Source organism: Littorina saxatilis, linkage group LG12 (assembly GCF_037325665.1).
Source record: "Littorina saxatilis isolate snail1 linkage group LG12, US_GU_Lsax_2.0, whole genome shotgun sequence".
NCBI classification, from domain to species: domain Eukaryota; kingdom Metazoa; phylum Mollusca; class Gastropoda; order Littorinimorpha; family Littorinidae; genus Littorina; species Littorina saxatilis.
The window spans coordinates 36,980,908-37,002,451 of record NC_090256.1 but is presented as its reverse complement, the minus strand read 5'-3'; the positions used below and the strand labels follow the sequence as shown (position 1 = coordinate 37,002,451).

Genomic DNA, 21,544 nt, shown 5'->3' with positions numbered 1-21,544 from the left:
TTCTGTCCTGCTGAGACTTCAGGCACTTCTTCCAGTTCCTCTTCTTCCAGCACCACTCCTACAACCGCTGGGATCTCTCTCCTCCTGACGTATCTCTTCAAGAGGTTGACGTGGAATAATTTCTTTTTACTCCCCACTTGAATCCGGTAGTCGTTCATGCCGCATCGCTCCTTGATGACGTAAGGTCCACGCCAAGCGATTTCCAGCTTGTTCTTTTTCATTGGAAGAAGCAGCAACACCTCATCTCCTTCCTTGAATTGTCTGTCTTCTGCCTTCCTGTCCGCTGCCCTTGCGTATCGCTCTGTCGCCTTCCCGAGGTTTTCTCTGGCAATCCTGCATGTCTCCTCAACTCGATTCCGCAGGTCCACAACGTACTCGGCAGTGGTTCTCACTTCTTGGTCTGTCTCTTCCTTGGTCCACAGCTTCCGTAATACCTGCATAGGTCCCCTCACAGTTCGCCCATAGAGTAGTTCAAACGGTGAGAATTTTAACGACTCCTGAGGAACTTCCCTATATGCAAACAAACACGCCGGAATGAACCTGTCCCATTCCTTGGGTTGCTCCTGGCAGAGTCGTTTCAGCATCTGTTTCAGCGTACCATTGAAACGTTCAACTAGACCATTGCATTGTGCGTGGTATGGAGTTGTGTACATTCCATGTACTGACATCAGGTTGTACACCTCCTGCATCATTTCGCTCTTGAACTGGGTACCGTTATCTGACAACACTTTTTCAGGTATGCCCACTCTGGTCCAGTTCTCCCACAACGCTTCCGCCACATGTGGTGTATCGATTTTCTTGAGAGGGGTTGCTTCAGGATACCGGGTGGCATAGTCTACTGTTACCAGTATGAAACGGTGTCCTCGGTCTGACGGCGGATGAATCGGCCCTATGATGTCCACCGCTACCTGCTTGAACGGGACATCGATCAACGGCATTCTTTCCAATGGTACTGGCTTCACTTTCCCTTTTGCCGTAGTTCTCTGGCAAGCGTCACATGATGCCACGTATCGTCTGATGTCGGGGCACATACCAGGCCAATAGAATTCTGTCCATATCCTATTCCTGGTTCTCGTTCCCCCTAGGTGTCCTGCCATGGGTGCATCGTGAGCTAATCTCATCACCTCATTCTGGAACTCACTGGGCACCACTAACTGTCGGTGATCCACTCCATCTGCACCTGAGTATTCTCTGTACAACAAAGCTTTACGTATCACGAATCGAACATTCCCGGTTCCTTGTTGACGCCATGGCTTCTTTTCCACCGCCAACTCGCGCACACGTTTTAGGTGTGGATCCTCTTCTTGTGCTTGAGCCATTTCAGCACAGGTCCTTTGTGCCAAGGGGACTCCATTAATCTTCAATTTTAGATTCCCTCTCTCGTCCTTCCTTGCTTGTCCTCGTGTCTGAACTGCTGCGCACAAAGATGGAATCACATGTTTCTTTCCGTACACCGGAACTCTCACTTCCTTTCCATTTGGCAAGATCATGTAGTTTCCTATCAATACAGGAATTGCCATATTCTGAATAGCGACAGCTTCCACGTTCCCTACAAACACCGAAGATTCTAACTTCACGATGGCTATGGGAGCCTGTACTGTTCCCTGCTCTTCAAACACTCCTGACACTTCTCTTGTCCTGTTTGTGTACGTAGCCGGGTCGATGAGGTCAGCGCTAACACACAGCATTGGGCTTCCCGTGTCACGTATGGCTACCACTGCCTTCCCGTTCACCCTAACTGTCATGTCGAAAGTTTCTCCCTGAGTACGACGATCACACTTCCCACATAACCCTGAGTGGATCTTGTAATTCGCTTCCACCTCCCGCATCAAGAAAACTTCTCTCACTGCAGTCTCCTCCGGTTCTGGACTGATGATAAGGGTTATTCCTGGACAGTTCCTCTTTACATGTCCGAACTTATGACATTTGTGACATTGTATGCCTGCCCCATACATTTCTCCGCCACCCCTCGGCTTCCCCGCTTCCGGGCAATTCCTTATGAGATGATCCCCTCCACATCCGAAACATTTGACAGTACTATCTTTTACCCTTTGTCCCTGGGTAAGTTGCACCTTACTGTCTGTCTTCCCATTGTTTCCTTTATCTTGGTTTTTCCCCCCTTTCTGTGATGAGTCGAAACCAGGACGTGCATCCACGAAACATTGAGCTTGCTCAACTGAATCAGCTACATTGGTGGCTTTGGACTGTCGAATGAACGTAGCGACAGACTGCGGGATGCCAGTAAGCAACTGTTCCAAAAGAACCAGGTCGAAGAGGTCCTTGTAAGTTCGTTGTTTTTCCGCTAGGTCCATCCAACTGTGCAGGTACCGCGTTATCCGGCTCACGTAGGTTGAAAACGTTTTCTTCGCTCTTCCTTCTCGCTGCCCTGAACTTCTCTCGGTACGATTCTGCGGTACACCGGAATCCTCTCAGTAACTCTTTCTTCACTAACTGGTAATCTCGAGCGTCCTCCTTCGACATATCCCCAATCAAGGTCGTCGCTTTCACGTTGAGTTTGGTACTCACGCGTCTCGCCCATGTTGTCTGGTCCCAGTCTAACTCCTCTGCGAATCTCTCGAATTTGGTAAGATAAGCTTCTATATCCTCCTTGTTCTCGTCGAATGCAGGAAGTGTTACTTTGGTAGATTCTACCATTCCATCCCTCGCATTCTGATGAGCTCGTTGATTATTTGCCCTTTGTTCCTCTAATCGTTCTGCGTGCCTCTGTGCTTCATCTTGAAGTTTCTTCATCTCATCGATTCTTTCAAGCTCCATTCTTTCCATACGTTGAACTTTGGCCTCCTCAAAGTCACGCTGCTTTTGGGCCTCTACACGTGCTTCTCCCAGTTTCTTTTCCTCCATCTCACGCTGCTTCTGGGCTATACTCTCCATACGTTGAGCTTTTGCATCCTCGAAGTCACGTTGCTTCTGAGCTTCCACCCGTGCTTCTTCCAACTTCCTTTCCTCCATCGCCAACTTCTTCTTCTCTAAACTCTACCTCTCCTTGTTGGCCCGTACATCCTCTATCTCCTTTATCTTGGCGTCGGCGAATGCTCGAAGACTATCTCCCTTCAACTCCATCTGCGTTCCTAAGGTCATGAACTTCTGGTAGTACGTAATGGACTCCCCTTCTTCCCGTCCTGGACTATGTAGAAGCTTCTCTCGAGTTGATTTTGCCTTCCTCATGAGTTCAGATGTAACTAATCCGGTTAAACTATCAGTCGGCACGTCCTGTGACCTAAGTCGCCCTGACACCGGAGAATCCACACTATCACCTCCCGTCGCCATTTCAGATGAAAACGCGCTACTTGAAAAATATTTGCATGCACGCGAAAGGAAAACGCATCAAACTGCGTACCGAAGCCCACCGAGAAATCGGACGAAATCCGCGTAAGTTATTGACATTTGGTTATACTTTACCACAATCAATAGCCACATAGCCTTAGCGTAATACCGGAATGAAACTTTACTTTAACCGAATCCGAATATAGAATACATGCGTATTTGCTAGTTCGATCTGCTTCAGTGGCGCCGTCTGACTTTAACGGATGGACTAAAGATGAATCCTTTGTGGCTAAGTAACCCAACACCTCTCAACCGCTGAGAGATGTCCAGTCCCCTCCAACCACCCACGGGATGTCTAAACAGTCACCACATTTCAAATCAAACGGTCACCACTACCTCACACAAACCAACAAACACCACACACAAACTATGCCAACAACACAAACAAACACAACAACAAACAACTTTGGTTCCAAAAAAAATAAATAACTAAAGGGTCCCAGAGCTTCGCCTCGAAAGCATATCACTCATGGGTCCCCAGCATCTCCCCGGCATCTCCACAACCATTGACACGTGACGACTTACCTCCACAAGATTGAGCAATCTTGGGATCACACGCAAACATACACTTCACTCACTAACGCACACCCAAGAAAGTTTACAAGTGGAGACAGACATCACTATGTATAAAAAGACTAAAGGAACCACATGTAACTTGCAAGCTTTATATAATAAACACAAATTTATGCACGAAACATCCACACATTTAACGTGTACACTCTACAAATACTACGAAAATTGACAACACATGAATTCACACGAAATTATCCTGGAACTCCAGTCCTAAGCACCCCCCCTATGGTTAAATAGCCTGTTAGTATACGGCGCTCAATAAGGTCGCATCACCAAATTACACGAACACAGACACATGCTTTAACCACGACAGAGTACTTAGCTTTTTCGGGATACACAACGCCCACCAAGGCCTCACATGTCCTTCCCTCCTCAGAAGGCCGCAGCTTCCTGATTCTGACCCCCTAGAAAGGTCCCCGACTGCCTAAGCACGTCGAACCCAGCTCCAGTCCTTCGGAGCTGTTCCCCAGATTCCTAGGCATGTAGAGTTGACCAGACTCCTTCCTCATGCTGTCTTCTGGTGGTCCTGCGTACACTCTGGGTGGAATCTACTGGTCGGAGTAACCCACGCCGCTCTTCTTGCGTAGCTGTGAGCCGTAGTCGCCTCCTGACAGCGTCCCATCTGTCCAGATCCCAACGCCTTCACGTAAACATACGTCCCTCCTCCGTTCTCTCTCCGGCCAACTGCATGTAAATAAAACAGCAACTTAATACTGAACAATAACATCCCTAGCTACCTGGCGTGTATCGATGGTTGTGTTAGTGTTCATCGGTGATGCAAACCTTTAGCGCATCATACCGATGGACATCAAGATCGAAACTTTACACCAAGTAACCATGTATGGAAAAGGATAATTATTTAATACATTAGCTATACAACGGGGCTTTACAATATAGATTTATAGTTTGCTTAAACCTATAAACTTATTGTATTTATCATGACCATATACGCCATGTGATATGTTACAAATAACTGGACAAACGTTCACTAAATGTTAGATTGTGGTATCCAACTTTAACATTACATTACGCAACCACAATTGCATGACACAACACCCATATCCCCACATGTATAATAACTCCCCGCGTAATATTACACACTATAATATGAAGGTATAAAACAACATGCTCAATAACATAAGAATACAAAAGTTGTCGGAAAGTAGACCGCCATCTTGTATAAAATGTAATATTCCGTGTAAACGAATATTTAACCGTTATGTGCAAATAATTACACACATATAATTCCACTGTATGTTCACTGCATATCACTTCCCAAACATGCATTAATATACATGTAAATCCCGAGGCTCCCTATACGAATAGGTAGTAATGGGCCGGTCGATGTAATTCTCATATTTCCCGTGCACATTCCCACGGACATAAACACGCTTCAAAATAATCGTGTCCCACAATATTACAACACTACTGAAACGTAAGCACAAACAAAACAAACATTAGACAACGACATCTACTCAGCCACAGCAATTCGAAGCAATAGTCCACCCGCCAAGTCAATGACAACGCTCACCGTAAAAAACCGCCGGGTGATGGAGTACTCGCGCCCGCCAGTACGTCTGCAACCGTACCGTTGACTCTCTCGGGTAGCACTGAACCAAAACCGTGCTAGTTCGCTGACGGGGTGCCAAAGTGTATTCGTACACCGCTGACCCGGACTATGTTAATTCTTCTCTTACTAAATAGCCTATAGATACGCTATAATATAATTTATGCATTACACTATATTATCTTATCAGGTGAAATGAACATTATTTAATTTGCACGACTGTGCCCAACAAATATTTACAAACTTTCGTTTTCTGCAGCTTGACCTGGTTTGTTCACCGCGCGTTACTGGGTGACTATAGCCCGTTCCACGATTCGGACACAACTTGCAAATACGCGAAGTTACAGGCGTAAAGCATCTCACATCCCACACGCATACATTCTACAATAGTGTTTGGACTCCAATGCTTATGTTGTAAATAACACAATTATTATATACACTCAAACATATAACAATTACATCATCTCGTGTATCTACAAAAAGCCTGTTTAAGCTTCTTCTGCATCTCTAACACCTCGGGTTGTGACACACCTCCATCACCAGCTCGAACTAACGGTAACCACCAACAGTGAGCACCCTATATATCAAGAGCAACCCGACTCATGAAGTCAGCGTCCACGTTGTTCACTCCTTTGATGGTCTGCACTCGGAACGAATAAGCTTGCAACTGCAGAGCCCATCTCGTCAACCTCCCGTTGTGTGGTCTTACCTGCTGCAGGTTCTCATTTTTCCATCGGGCTTCTTGATCAAGACCAATGGAGCACTATAGGGCGACGCACAAGGCTCTATAACGCCTAGCTTCAACATGTCTTGCACTTCCTTCCTTATGCAATCCATGGCCACGTGAGGCAATGGGTACTGCCTCACTCGCACTGGTGTATCCTCGAGGACGGTGATTTCACATTCCTCAAGATTTGTAGTACGAGGAAGATCGGTGAATTGGTTCTCAAACTCAATCGTCAAATCCCTCAGCTCTTGTTGTTTTTGGGCGGGTAACACGTCATTGATGCTAACATCTTTGGGTCCCTCTCCCGCTTCTAATGGCACTAATGGAATGGTGTTCTGTCCTGCTGAGACTTCAGGCACTTCTTCCAGTTCCTCTTCTTCCAGCACCACTCCTACAACCGCTGGGATCTCTCTCCTCCTGACGTATCTCTTCAAGAGGTTGACGTGGAATAATTTCTTTTTACTCCCCACTTGAATCCGGTAGTCGTTCATGCCGCATCGCTCCTTGATGACGTAAGGTCCACGCCAAGCGATTTCCAGCTTGTTCTTTTTCATTGGAAGAAGCAGCAACACCTCATCTCCTTCCTTGAATTGTCTGTCTTCTGCCTTCCTGTCCGCTGCCCTTGCGTATCGCTCTGTCGCCTTCCCGAGGTTTTCTCTGGCAATCCTGCATGTCTCCTCGACTCGATTCCGCAGGTCCACAACGTACTCGGCAGTGGTTCTCACTTCTTGGTCTGTCTCTTCCTTGGTCCACAGCTTCCGTAATACCTGCATAGGTCCCCTCACAGTTCGCCCATAGAGTAGTTCAAACGGTGAGAATTTTAACGACTCCTGAGGAACTTCCCTATATGCAAACAAACACGCCGGAATGAACCTGTCCCATTCCTTGGGTTGCTCCTGGCAGAGTCGTTTCAGCATCTGTTTCAGCGTACCATTGAAACGTTCAACTAGACCATTGCATTGTGCGTGGTATGGAGTTGTGTACATTCCATGTACTGACATCAGGTTGTACACCTCCTGCATCATTTCGCTCTTGAACTGGGTACCGTTATCTGACAACACTTTTTCAGGTATGCCCACTCTGGTCCAGTTCTCCCACAACGCTTCCGCCACATGTGGTGTATCGATTTTCTTGAGAGGGGTTGCTTCAGGATACCGGGTGGCATAGTCTACTGTTACCAGTATGAAACGGTGTCCTCGGTCTGACGGCGGATGAATCGGCCCTATGATGTCCACCGCTACCTGCTTGAACGGGACATCGATCAACGGCATTCTTTCCAATGGTACTGGCTTCACTTTCCCTTTTGCCGTAGTTCTCTGGCAAGCGTCACATGATGCCACATATCGTCTGATGTCGGGGCACATACCAGGCCAATAGAATTCTGTCCATATCCTATTCCTGGTTCTCGTTCCCCCTAGGTGTCCTGCCATGGGTGCATCGTGAGCTAATCTCATCACCTCATTCTGGAACTCACTGGGCACCACTAACTGTCGGTGATCCACTCCATCTGCACCTGAGTATTCTCTGTACAACAAAGCTTTACGTATCACGAATCGAACCTTCCCGGTTAATGTTCCTTGTTGACGCCATGGCTTCTTTTCCACCGCCAACTCGCGCACACGTTTTAGGTGTGGATCCTCTTCTTGTGCTTGAGCCATTTCAGCACAGGTCCTTTGTGCCAAGGGGACTCCATTAATCTTCAATGTTAGATTCCCTCTCTCGTCTCTCCTTGCTTGTCCTCGTGTCTGAACTGCTGCGCACAAAGATGGAATTACATGTTTCTTTCCGTACACCGGAACTCTCACTTCCTTTCCATTTGGCAGGACCATGTAGTTTCCTATCAATACAGGAATTGCCATATTCTGAATAGCGACAGCTTCCACGTTCCCTACAAACACCGAAGATTCTAACTTCACGATGGCTATGGGAGCCTGTACTGTTCCCTGCTCTTCAAACACTCCTGACACTTCTCTTGTCCTGTTTGTGTACGTAGCCGGGTCGATGAGGTCAGCGCTAACACACAGCATTGGGCTTCCCGTGTCACGTATGGCTACCACTGCCTTCCCGTTCACCCTAACTGTCATGTCGAAAGTTTCTCCCTGAGTACGACGATCACACTTCCCACATAACCCTGAGTGGATCTTGTAATTCGCTTCCACCTCCCGCATCAAGAAAACTTCTCTCACTGCAGTCTCCTCCGGTTCTGGACTGATGATAAGGGTTATTCCTGGACAGTTCCTCTTTACATGTCCGAACTTATGACATTTGTGACATTGTATGCCTGCCCCATACATTTCTCCGCCACCCCTCGGCTTCCCCGCTTCCGGGCAATTCCTTATGAGATGATCCCCTCCACATCCGAGACATTTGACAGTACTATCTTTTACCCTTTGTCCCTGGGTAAGTTGCACCTTACTGTCTGTCTTCCCATTGTTTCCTTTATCTTGGTTTTTCCCCCCTTTCTGTGATGAGTCGAAACCAGGACGTGCATCCACGAAACATTGAGCTTGCTCAACTGAATCAGCTACATTGGCGGCTTTGGACTGTCGAATGAACGTAGCGACAGACTGCGGGATGCCAGTAAGCAACTGTTCCAAAAGAACCAGGTCGAAGAGGTCCTTGTAAGTTCGTTGTTTTTCCGCTAGGTCCATCCAACTGTGCAGGTACCGCGTTATCCGGCTCACGTAGGTTGAAAACGTTTCTTCGCTCTTCCTTCTCGCTGCCCTGAACTTCTCTCGGTACGATTCTGCGGTACACCGGAATCCTCTCAGTAACTCTTTCTTCACTAACTGGTAATCTCGAGCGTCCTCCTTCGACATATCCCCAATCAAGGTCGTCGCTTTCACGTTGAGTTTGGTACTCACGCGTCTCGCCCATGTTGTCTGGTCCCAGTCTAACTCCTCTGCGAATCTCTCGAATTTGGTAAGATAAGCTTCTATATCCTCCTTGTTCTCGTCGAATGCAGGAAGTGTTACTTTGGTAGATTCTACCATTCCATCCCTCGCCTTCTGATGAGCTCGTTGATTATTTGCCCTTTGTTCCTCTAATCGTTCTGCGTGCCTCTGTGCTTCATCTTGAAGTTTCTTCATCTCATCGATTCTTTCAAGCTCCATTCTTTCCATACGTTGAACTTTGGCCTCCTCAAAGTCACGCTGCTTTTGGGCCTCTACACGTGCTTCTCCCAGTTTCTTTTCCTCCATCTCACGCTGCTTCTGGGCTATACTCTCCATACGTTGAGCTTTTGCATCCTCGAAGTCACGTTGCTTCTGAGCTTCCACCCGTGCTTCTTCCAACTTCCTTTCCTCCATCGCCAATTTCTTCTTCTCTAAACTCAACCTCTCCTTGTTGGCCCGTACATCTTCTATCTCCTTTATCTTGGCGTCGGCGAATGCTCGAAGACTATCTCCCTTCAACTCCATCTGCGTTCCTAAGGTCATGAACTTCTGGTAGTACGTAATGGACTCCCCTTCTTCCCGTCCTGGACTATGTAGAAGCTTCTCTCGAGTTGATTTTGCCTTCCTCATGAGTTCAGATGTAACTAATCCGGTTAAACTATCAGTCGGCACGTCCTGTGACCTAAGTCGCCCTGACACCGGAGAATCCACACTATCACCTCCCGTCGCCATTTCAGATGAAAACGCGCTACTTGAAAAATATTTGCATGCACGCGAAAGGAAAACGCATCAAACTGCGTACCGAAGCCCACCGAGAAATCGGACGAAATCCGCGTAAGTTATTGACATTTGGTTATACTTTACCACAATCAATAGCCACATAGCCTTAGCGTAATACCGGAATGAAACTTTACTTTAACCGAATCCGAATATAGAATATATGCGTATTTGCTAGTTAGATCTGCTTCAGTGGCGCCGTCTGACTTTAACGGATGGACTAAAGATGAATCCTTTGTGGCTAAGTAACCCAACACCTCTCAACCGCTGAGAGATGTCCAGTCCCCTCCAACCGCCCACGGGATGTCTAAACAGTCACCACATTTCAAATCAAACGGTCACCACTACCTCACACAAACCAACAAACACCACACACAAACTATGCCAACAACACAAACAAACACAACAACAAACAAATTTGGTTCCAAAAAAAAATAAATAACTAAAGGGTCCCAGAGCTTCGCCTCGAAAGCATATCACTCATGGGTCCCCGGCATCTCCACCATTGACACGTGACGACTTAACTCCACAAGATTGAGCAATCTTGGGATCACACGCAAACATACACTTCACTCACTAACGCACACCCAAGAAAGTTTACAAGTGGAGACAGACATCACTATGTATAAAAAGACTAAAGGAACCACATGTAACTTGCAAGCTTTATATAATAAACACAAATTTATGCACGAAACATCCACACAATTAACGTGTACACTCTACAAATACTACGAAAATTGACAACACATGAATTCACACGAAATTATCCTGGAACTCCAGTCCTAAGCACCCCCCCTATGGTTAAATAGCCTGTTAGTATACGGCGCTCAATAAGGTCGCATCACCAAATTACACGAACACAGACACATGCTTTAACCACGACAGAGTACTTAGCTTTTTCGGGATACACAACGCCCACCAAGGCCTCACATGTCCTTCCCTCCTCAGAAGGCCGCAGCTTCCTGATTCTGACCCCCTAGAAAGGTCCCCGACTGCCTAAGCACGTCGAACCCAGCTCCAGTCCTTCGGAGCTGTTCCCCAGATTCCTAGGCATGTAGAGTTGACCAGACTCCTTCCTCATGCTGTCTTCTGGTGGTCCTGCGTACACTCTGGGTGGAATCTACTGGTCGGAGTAACCCACGCCGCTCTTCTTGCGTAGCTGTGAGCCGTAGTCGCCTCCTGACAGCGTCCCGTCTGTCCAGATCCCAACGCCTTCACGTAAACATACGTCCCTCCTCCGTTCTCTCTCCGGCCAACTGCATGTAAATAAAACAGCAACTTAATACTGAACAATAACATCCCTAGCTACCTGGCGTGTATCGATGGTTGTGTTAGTGTTCATCGGTGATGCAAACCTTTAGCGCATCATACCGATGGACATCAAGATCGAAACTTTACACCAAGTAACCATGTATGGAAAAGGATAATTATTTAATACATTAGCTATACAACGGGGCTTTACAATATAGATTTATAGTTTGCTTAAACCTATAAACTTATTGTATTTATCATGACCATATACGCCATGTGATATGTTACAAATAACTGGACAAACGTTCACTAAATGTTAGATTGTGGTATCCAACTTTAACATTACATTACGCAACCACAATTGCATGACACAACACCCATATCCCCACATGTATAATAACTCCCCGCGTAATATTACACACTATAATATGAAGGTATAAAACAACATGCTCAATAACATAAGAATACAAAAGTTGTCGGAAAGTAGACCGCCATCTTGTATAAAATGTAATATTCCGTGTAAACGAATATTTAACCGTTATGTGCAAATAATTACACACATATAATTCCACTGTATGTTCACTGCATATCACTTCCCAAACATGCATTAATATACATGTAAATCCCGAGGCTCCCTATACGAATAGGTAGTAATGGGCCGGTCGATGTAATTCTCATATTTCCCGTGCACATTCCCACTGACATAAACACGCTTCAAAATCATCGTGTCCCACAATATTACAACACTACTGAAACGTAAACACAAACAAAACAAACATAAGACAACGACATCTACTCAGCCACAGCAATTCGAAACAATAGTCCACCCGCCAAGTCAATGACAACGCTCACCGTAAAAAACCGCCGGGTGATGGAGTACTCGCGCCCGCCAGTACGTCTGCAACCGTACCGTTGACTCTCTCGGGTAGCACTGAACCAAAACCGTGCTAGTTCGCTGACGGGGTGCCAAAGTGTATTCGTACACCGCTGACCCGGACTATGTTAATTCTTCTCTTACTAAATAGCCTATAGATACGCTATAATATAATTTATGCATTACACTATATTATCTTATCAGGTGAAATGAACATTATTTAATTTGCACGACTGTGCCCAACAAATATTTACAAACTTTCGTTTTCTGCAGCTTGACCTGGTTTGTTCACCGCGCGTTACTGGGTGACTATAGCCCGTTCCACGATTCGGACACAACTTGCAAATACGCGAAGTTACAGGCGTAAAGCATCTCACATCCCACACGCATACATTCTACAATAGTGTTTGGACTCCAATGCTTATGTTGTAAATAACACAATTATTATATACACTCAAAATATAACAATTACATCATCTCGTGTATCTACAAAAAGCCTGTTTAAGCTTCTCCTGCATCTCTAAAACCTCGGGTTGTGACACTATACATTCTTTTCTTCCGTACATAGGTGGACCGGTTCTTCACAGGCGAGATCCAGAACCACCTGTTCCAGGATGGGACGGGTAACAGCGTTGACCTTATAGCCTTCAACATCCAGAGGGGTCGTGACCATGGCTTGCCAGCCTACAACTCGTGGCGACGCTTTTGCGGCCTGAGGGCGGCTTCCTCCTTCAACAACATGCCCGATCATGACAGATTCACATCTCAGCGCTTCAGTCAGGTCTACAGGTAGGTCATAGGGTTAAAGCCTGTCCTTAACTGGGAGAAGTCGACTACACGAAGCATACTTCATGAGTCTGGCCGCACGAATCTTTAGCACTAAGTTTTCGGTAAAAAGACTTCGCGGAGTTTTCGATGTCGACTTCGGGCTCAATTAATTAAGGACGGGCTTGAGGCCCACTTTACTTCGTGAAAACTGTTCGCCTAACCGTCTCAGATCTGGTCAGGCTTTTTACATGGGATAAGACCACCCCTCCTGCTGACCTACATGCCAACCGGCATAACGGGCAGTAGGTAAGTAAGTACGTAATTAAGACCATCCCTCCACTTGATCACATACCAAAAATGAACAGCCTGGGTGCTCTCTGTGGTATTGTTTGAAGAATTAATTTCGTAAAAGGTACTGGTGCCTTATTCGGACATAAGTTAATTTAAAAAAAAATTGTAACTCGATCACCTCAGCAAGCGGTCAAGGTGTTGATTTTTGGTGTGTGAACAAGTGGATGGATGGTCTTATCCCGTGTAAAAACCTGACCACATCTTTGGCGGTGAGGCGAACTGTTTTCACGAAGCTTCTTCTCCTTCTTCTGCGTTCGTGGGCTGAAACTCCCACGTACACTCGTGTTTTTGCACGAGTGGAATTTTATACGTGTATGACCGTTTTTTAACCCCGCTATTTAGGCAGCCATACGCCGCTTTCGGAGGAAGCATGCTGGGTATTTTCGTGTTTCTATAACCCACCGAACTCTGACATGGATTACAGGATCTTTTCCGTGCGCACTTGGTCTTGTGCTTGCGTGTACACACGAAGGGGGATAAGCCACTAGCAGGTCTGCACATAAGTTGACCTGGGAGATCGGAAAAATCTCCACACTTAACCCACCAGGCGGCCGCGGCCGGGATTCGAACCCTCGACCTTCTGATTAAGAGGCCTACGTCTTACCAGCCCGCCACAGCGCCCGTCTTTTCACGAAGCGAAGTGGGTCTTTAAATAACTTGCTGTAACAAATATACAATACAATACAATACAATAACTTTATTTATATCAGTGGTACCATACCATGATCAGCCAAGTTGTGTATTTTATCACATCATATTATGTGTATATTTGTTCACTACAAAGACCAGTAGGTCTCGTGAATGTTTGATTTTGTCTATAATCAATAAACGTATGGACTAAACTTTCTTGTTTTTTGATTCATCGTTTTCCTGATTTCTCATGACAGACACGTGGACGACATTGACGTGTTCAGTGGGGGGATCTCGGAACGGGCGGAGGGAGGGGGACTGGTTGGTCCCCTCTTCGCCTGCATCTTGTCCCAGCAGTTCAGCAACTTGAAGTTCGGCGACAGGTTTTGGTTCGAAACTTCTGACCAAAATACTGGATTCACTCCGGGTAAGTTTGGTGATTTATTCTGAGACTGAGAGGTTTTTGTTGTTTGTGGTGAACATTTTGTGTAGTAAGGATTGAAGCCGAAACGGTGGTGGGTTGATAACGTGCGTGTGTGTATGTGTGCGTGTGTGTATGTGCGTGCGTGCGTGTGTGTGCGTTCGTACGTGCGTGTGTGTGTGTGTGTGTGTGTGTGTGTGTGTGTGTGTGTGTGTGTTTTGTTTTTTGCGGTGAACGTTTTGTGTTGTAAGGATTGAAGAAACGGTGGTGGGTTGGTAACATGTGTGTGTGTGTGTGTGTGTGTGTGTGTGTGTGTGTGTGTGTGTGTGTGTGTGTGTGTGTGTTAGTACGTCGCCTGAGCGCACGCGTGTGTGTGTGTGTGTATGTGTGTGTGTGTGCGTATGTGTGTGTGTGTGTGTGTGTCTGTGTGGGTGTGTTTGTTTGTGCGTGCGTGCGTGCGTGCGTCCCATGTAGGGTTTGATCTAAAGGTGGGGAGGGGGGTCTGGGTTCCTCCCCCCCCCCCCTTACCCGGCAAATGAACCTCTTTTGCTAAAGGAGAGACCCAAAATACTCATTTCAAACGCTGAGTATTAACAGCAGCTGGAGGGGGGTGGGGGGTGGGTGGGGGGGGGGTGGGGGGGTGGGTGGCGGCAAGGCATCTTGGAAGCCCATCCGCTTCATACATACACGAGGTCCAGCCCTGTCCTGTGTGCACGTGGAAGCGTGATTGTGTATTCAGTTTGAAAGAACGTCCCGTCTGTGCAGCAGTTTGACATCACTTGTTGTTCACAGACCAGCTGGACCAGATCCGGAAGCACAGCCTGCCACGTGTGCTGTGTGACGTCACAGCCATCACGCGCATCCAGCCCAACCCCTTCAGACAGGTGTCCCTGGGGTAAGAACATAACTCTCGGCGCACCTGTCACATTTCTGCATAATGCAACGACAGATAGTGAGAATCAATTGACTGACAAACAATTACATTTCGAAAGAGGTCCCATAAGCAAAAATCAACAATCTGACTGCTCGCTGTGATGAGCTGGAATGTGTTGATAAATTAAGTTCTTTTTAAAGCCACAAGAGGCTTATACGAAATTTAAAAAAAAACACGAAATCCCTGACCAGACCTAAGACGGTGAGCTGAACTGATAACATGGGAAGAAGTCTGCCTTTAAGGCCAACATCGGCTGGTATGGTATGCGGACGCGACAGATGTAGCTCTGTGTTTTCGTGTCTGTACTACAGCCGGTGTTGCTGGCAACTCTTAATATTAGCTCTGTAGCCTTCTACTATAACGAGTGTCTATGCCCTGGAAATGGATGTTTTTAGAAATACGTTCCTTCTCGCGTAATCAACAAGATAAACCACCAAAGATCAGGTCAGGGTAAGTGCTTTCCTGCGGCACATAGCTGATCCTGCTTTTTGTTTTGGATGTTTGGCTTTAAGTAACACTTCAACCGAATGTCCTCATCCAGAAACCCTCTGATGAACTGCCAGGACGTGCCGGAGATGAACCTGATGCTGTGGCAGGAAGGGGGGCGTGGCTTCCTCAGCACCGCCCTGTGGGGGGAGTGGAGCAACTGGAGCCAGTGCAAGGACGGCGTGCAGAGCCGCGTGCGCTCGTGTAGCCAGGCGGGAGGCAGGGCGTGTGCGGCGGACCGGGACAGGACACGCGTGGCTGCAACGACCTGGGCTGGACCGTGCAATGGTCCCAGTGGTCCATGTGGTTCGAGTGCCAGCAGGGCTTCCAGAGGCGTACACGTGTGTGTCAAGGTGGGTAGGGTGATGGGGTGGGAGTGTGTGTGTGTGTGTGTGTGTGTGTGTGTGTGTGTGTGTGTGTGTTTGTTTGTGTGTGTGTGTGTGTGTGTGTGTGTGTGTGTGTGAACTATCAAACCATTCTCCTGTTTTTTTCTGTGTGTTTCGTATACCCTTTACCATACAACTGTCAAAACATTCTCCTGTTTCTCCTGCAGGTTTCGTCAACCCTTGCCAATAGAACTATCCAAAACATTCTCCTGTTTCTCCTGCAGGTTTCGGCAACCCTTGCCAATAGAACTATCCAAAACATTCTCCTGTTTCTCCTGCAGGTTTCGGCAACCCTTGCAAATAGAACTATTCAACACATTCTCCTGTTTTTCCTGCAGATGTCGGCAACCCTTGCAAATAGAACTATCCAAAACATTCTCCTGTTTCTCCTGCAGGTTTCGGCAACCCTTGCCAACAGATCTAATAAACAAAGGGAATTAAGCTCTCTACATGCCTTATTTGTTTAAGATTCTCCTTGCCCATAGAACTGTCCAAAACATTCTCCTGTTTCTCTTGCAGGTTTGGGCAACCCTTGCCCTGGGTCCCCGGAGGACATCAGAATTTGCCGTGGGGGGCAGGGCCGCAACACACGTAACTTGGCCAGGGGCACCAGGGGCGCCTTCAGCAATTTACCCCCTCCAGGCTGGGCCGAGTGGGCCCCGTGGTCACGTGACTGCCAGCAAGGCAAGCAGTGGAGGAGACGCACGTGCAACTCTGACGGGGGTGGGGGGTGCGTGGGACCGAGCTCCGCGTCACGTCCCTGTGGCAACGCCAACGACAACGGCAACAGAGGTCGGCGCTCCGAGTCCGATAACGGCTTTAACCTCTGTGATTATTTTAGCATGCCGGCGCTGTGTTAAGGATGCGAACAAACAAACAAATAAACAAACACTTTTCGATCCACTTTTTTTGTTTTTTTTAGCATACCAAAAACTCTCCTACAACCTTCACGTTAAACACACCAACACTTATGATTAACTTTACGTTAAGTAGGCATATTTTTTTTATAAGCTTTATGTTAAGCAGACTATATATATTTGTCGATCAATGTTTATTTTAAACACTCCAAAACTCCTCGCGACAAAGGACGGGGTTCGGTTTCAGGTAACGGTATATGTAGCTGTGACTACTTTAGTTTTTCCGAGCTGCGTTAAACAACCCGACACTGTTCGATAAACTCCAATGCCCGAAGAAACATACATTTTCGATCAGCTTTCAATTTTAGGTAACCACACATTTTCTTTTGTTAGCAGAGGTCTGCGTATGGTCAGGCTTTACGTTAGATAAGAACATCCCTCCACTTGAATACATACAAAAAAAGAGCGAGGGTGTTCTCCGAGCACGGTGGGTTTTTTTTTTAAAATGAATTAATGTCCTAAATGTCACTAGTGGCAGTGTGTGTGTGTGTGTGTGGGGGGGGATGTAGTTCAGTTTCAGCGTGAGCTTCAAATGCACTTTCAGGAAGGAGTGAATTTTTACGCAAGCATTATTTTTTAACACTTTGTTTTCTTTGCTTTGGTTTCAAGTAGTGGCAATGTGGGGGGGGGGGGGGATGTAGTTCAGTTTCAGCGTGAGCTTCAAATGCACTTCCAGGAAGGAGTGAATTTTTACGCAAGCCTTATTTTTCAACATTTTGTTTTCTTTGCTTTGGTTTTAAGTTTTATCTTGCATTTTAGTTCTGTATCTTACTTTTATCATCTTGAACAAAATGTGCCTTTGACAGATATGTTCCTCAGTGAACTTGTATTAAAATAAAGAAAATAACTGCTTAAGTTGAGTAGAAACAACAAACTACGAAATTAATCAAAAAGTCACTGTGATGTGATTGTAATGTTTTCTCTGCCTGGCTAGCTACATCTGTCTAGTTCTCTTTCCGAATTTTTTTTACACTCATTCTTGGTTTTAGTTTTAACCTGGTTTAGTTTTGTTTTGCTATTAAATAAAGGTTTTGGTTTTATCGTCAAATCCTGTGTGTGTGTGCATGTGTGTGTGTGTGTGTGTGGGGGGGGGGCGTGCGTGCGTGTGTGTGTAAGCTGTCTGTCGGCCTCTCTGGATTTGCAACACACACGCACCCAACTTGAGACTCACGCAAACACGGATTGACAGACAGGCAAACACGCTCACACACACACACTCGGATAGAATGAAACGGTCTGTGTTGCGTCATTGGAAGGGAGAGTACCCAAATTCAGAACTGCCTTTTCAATGCGTGACACGGTCAGGTTACTGGCCTTGTGTGATTCATTTGACAACACAAGTTCCACTGACATGCACACTCGTTTACAGTAATCTTTCTAAATTTAACACGTGCGCGCACACACAAACGCTTTCACACACGCACACACACACGCTCACACACACACACACACACACACACACACACACACACTGACATGCTTACACACACAAACACACACGTTTACACACTCACACACGCTCACACACACACGCACACACGAAGTTCCACAAGGCGGTGGGGTAAACTGATCCTCCCTCACTCTCTATCCCTTTTTACATTTAGTCAAGTTTTGACTAAATGTTTTAACATAGAGGGGGGAATCGAGACGAGGGTCGTGGTGTATGTGTCAGGGGCGGATCAGTTGCTTTGTAAGGGGGGGGGGGGGGTGCACTTTGAATCGAAAGTGAATGTGATGGGAGCGAAGCGCCCGAATTTGCTATGGGGGTCCGGGGGCATGCCCCCCCGGAAATTTTTTTGGCTCAAAGAAGCAAAATGGTGCCATCTGGTGCCATTTGAACTTATAAATGGTCATAGAATCAGCTTTCCAATTTTATTTTATTTTTTTTGCTGGAGGGGGGGTGCACGTGCACCCTGTGCACCCCCCCTCGTCCGCCCCTGGTGTGTGCATGAGTGTTTGTGTGTGCGTGTGTCTGTGTGTGTGTGTCTGTGTGTGTGTGTCTGTGTGTGTGTGTAGAGCGATTCAGACTAAACTACTGGGCCGATCTTTATGAAATTTGACATGAGAGTTCCTGGGTATGATATCCCCGGACATTTTTTTTATTTTTTTCGATAAATACCTTTGATGACGTCATATCCGGCTTTTTGTAAAAGTTGAGGCGGCACTGTCACACCCTCATTTTTCAATTAAATTGATTGAAATTTTGGCAAAGCAATCTTCGACGAAGGCCGGGGTTTGGTATTGCATTTCAGCTTGGTGGCTTAAAAACTAATGAGTGAGTTTGGTCATTAAAAATCGGAAACTTGTAATTAAAATTATTTTTTATTAAACGATCCAAAAACAATTTCATCTTATTCTTCGTCATTTTCTGATTCCAAAAACATATACATATGTTATATTTGGATTAAAAACAATCTCTGAAAATTAAAAATATAAAAATTATGATCAAAATTAAATTTCCGAAATCGATTTAAAAACTATTTCATCTTATTCCTTGTCGGTTCCTGATTCCAAAAACATATAGATATGATATGTTTGGATTAAAAACACGCTCAGAAAGTTAAAACGAAGAGAGGTACAGTAAAGCGTGCTATGAAGCACAGCGCAACCGCTGCCGCGCCAAACAGGCTCGTCACTTTCACTGCCTTTTGCACTAGCGGCGGACTACGTTCAGTTTCATTCTGTGAGTTCCACAGCTTGACTAAATGTAGTAATTTCGCCTTACGCGACTTGTTTTTTCTCTCTCTGCGTGTGTCTAAATGTGTGAAATGTGTGTGCCAGGGTATAAAACCTGCCCTATATTTTATACAAAAGGTACAGAGCATTTTATTGAGAGAAGAGAAATGGCCCGTCAAACGACGGTGAGCACAATAATTACAACCGAATTCTTGCTGTACTGTTTATCATGCCCCTCAATGGTTTTAACCGTGAGGGCGTTAACCAACATGTATCATCATGCATGTACTGTTTACATTCAGCATGGCTTCCAGTGATTAGCAGTCTTAATTTCAATCTGTTGTTGTAAGATTTACAGCCACTCCTCGGTCTCAACTCGGCAAGGATATGTTTCTCAAGTAATGCCTTGCGGGACGTGCAGAGCTATCGGGTATGAAGTGTTTAATGGGGTCTTGAAAGGCTGCTCGATCTAATTGTCGGGTTAGCAATGCACACGTAGGGTATTACGTGACAGCTCAGTCAATAGAAACCACACGCCCCTGTGGTGTACCTTTTAAGCACAGGCGCTCGGACCAAAATCGTTGAGCTGAATGAATAATCAATGCAGGTTGTTCTTAATAAAGCCCGACATTGACTTCGCCAAGACTTTCAAAAATCCAGTGCCAAAGCTTCGTGCAGCAAGCGTCGTGAAGAAGACTTCGTCGAATTATTAGCAGGCTTATTTAAAGTAGTTTAACTGAATCAGTCACTGAGGAAAACAACAACAGAAAAAAAACCCCAAGTAATCCTCAAGAAAGTTCTTTTTCCAGATACAAGAAGGAATGGACTATGAGCTGAGGGTCAGGCTGTTTACCTAATGGTGCAGCACGGTGCACGTGGATCCGATCTCTTCCAGGGCAGAGTTAATTAGGCGCAAACCAGACCGGTGACCGTGAACGCTTCAGTTATTTAAAACTGCACCTATTTTGCTGCGGTGCGAATTAAGATGTTTATGGAGCGGAGTGGTTGTGTGTATATATACACTCTTCAAAAAAAGTTAAGGATCGGTTGAAAAAACGGATCTAATTATAAAAAATTGCCAAAAAATTAAACATCGACATAATAATTAAAAGATTAATGTGTTTGAATTAACAAATGAACAATGAGTCTTGACCTAGAATTTTGTTTGGCAGGCAGAGTTATTTCCCTTTGTGGGACTTCTCAAAAGCTTCTGCATTTTGGAAGAAAAAGGGTGTTTTTTTTATAGCCCCATGAAATTTGCGGAACGCATGCCAGGGCAAAAGGTTGTGATGCACGTGCTACAACAGGGTCCTGGCTATGAACATCGCTCACCAGCTTGTGTTTAAAGGTTGACATGCTGACACAATTATGCACAGTAGCAACATGCCCCCACGAAGAAAACTGAGCGATTTGGATAGAGGAAGGGCAATAGGATGGCTACAAGACGGTGTTGCTGCCAGGCAAGTGGCCCAGAGGCTTGCAGTGGCTCCCTCTGTCATCATCAGACTAAAACAGAGATTCCACGCAACTGGAAGAGTGCAGGAGCGACAACGTTCTGGTCGGCCCAGAGTCACCACACAAAGAGAGGATCGCTTCATTCAGAGGCAGGCCATGCAACAAAGAATGGCTACGGCAAACAACATTAGGCAACGCCTACAAGCTACCACCAACACTGTTGTTAGTGGTCAGACGATCCGAAACCGCTTACACAACTTTGGCTTGCGTGCAAGGCGTCCAGTCCGAGGAACAACCCTGACTGCTAATCACCGAGCAGCTCGCCGAGCCTGGTGCACTCAACATGTGAGGTGGCAACGTCAGCAGTGGGCTCAGGTGTTGTTTACAGATGAGTCCCGCTTTTGCCAGGAACCTGCTGATGGTTGCATCCGAGTGTGGATCCGTCGCGGAGAGCGCTTCGCATAAGGCGCTGTTCTGGAACGACAGCGTTTTGGCAGAGGCTCTGTGATGGA

General features: G+C 46.2%; 3 protein-coding genes across 3 annotated transcripts in view; 1 reads left to right on the top strand and 2 right to left on the bottom strand.

Moving 5' to 3' along the window:
• The window catches only part of LOC138983085 (uncharacterized), a 15,192-nt gene extending 12,222 nt beyond the window's left edge, over positions 1 to 2,970 (bottom strand). The window contains exons 1-2 of the mRNA XM_070356492.1: positions 2,318 to 2,970; positions 18 to 1,869 (exon numbers count right to left, since the gene is read on the bottom strand). Coding sequence (XP_070212593.1) covers positions 18 to 1,869; positions 2,318 to 2,970 — 2,505 coding nt within the window. The remainder of the gene's footprint in view (positions 1 to 17; positions 1,870 to 2,317) is intronic.
• Positions 2,971 to 4,466: 1,496 nt separating this feature from the next.
• Positions 4,467 to 9,838, bottom strand: LOC138983084 (uncharacterized). The gene is made up of 3 exons (XM_070356491.1): positions 8,781 to 9,838; positions 6,195 to 8,420; positions 4,467 to 4,602 (listed from the first exon to the last, which is right to left on the bottom strand). The coding sequence occupies exons 1-3, from the start codon at positions 9,836 to 9,838 to the stop codon at positions 4,467 to 4,469; spliced, it is 3,420 nt and encodes a 1,139-aa protein (XP_070212592.1).
• Positions 9,839 to 11,972: 2,134 nt separating this feature from the next.
• Positions 11,973 to 17,949, top strand: LOC138983083 (uncharacterized). The gene is made up of 6 exons (XM_070356490.1): positions 11,973 to 12,026; positions 12,577 to 12,797; positions 14,015 to 14,184; positions 14,971 to 15,073; positions 15,654 to 15,951; positions 16,504 to 17,949. Exons 1-6 carry the CDS (start codon positions 11,973 to 11,975, stop codon positions 16,960 to 16,962), a joined length of 1,305 nt encoding a protein of 434 aa, XP_070212591.1. The 3' UTR covers positions 16,963 to 17,949.
• The last annotated feature ends 3,595 nt before the right edge of the window (positions 17,950 to 21,544 follow it).

What these genes read in the sequence shown, in the direction of transcription:
- LOC138983084 (XM_070356491.1), bottom strand. Translation starts at nt 9,838, where the DNA reads ATGGCGACGGGAGGTGATAGTGTGGATTCTCCGGTGTCAGGGCGACTT. An exon ending in TTGCTTACTGGCATCCCGCA is followed by an intron (nt 8,421 to 8,780) that starts GTCTGTCGCTAC and finishes CCTTATCATCAG; the next exon opens with TCCAGAACCGGAGGAGACTG. An exon ending in AAAATGAGAACCTGCAGCAG is followed by an intron (nt 4,603 to 6,194) that starts GTAAGACCACAC and finishes ATTTACATGCAG; the next exon opens with TTGGCCGGAGAGAGAACGGA.
- LOC138983083 (XM_070356490.1), top strand. Translation starts at nt 11,973, where the DNA reads ATGACAACGCTCACCGTAAAAAACCGCCGGGTGATGGAGTACTCGCGC. An exon ending in TGGAGTACTCGCGCCCGCCA is followed by an intron (nt 12,027 to 12,576) that starts GTACGTCTGCAA and finishes TTCCGTACATAG; the next exon opens with GTGGACCGGTTCTTCACAGG. An exon ending in AAATACTGGATTCACTCCGG is followed by an intron (nt 14,185 to 14,970) that starts GTAAGTTTGGTG and finishes TGTTGTTCACAG; the next exon opens with ACCAGCTGGACCAGATCCGG.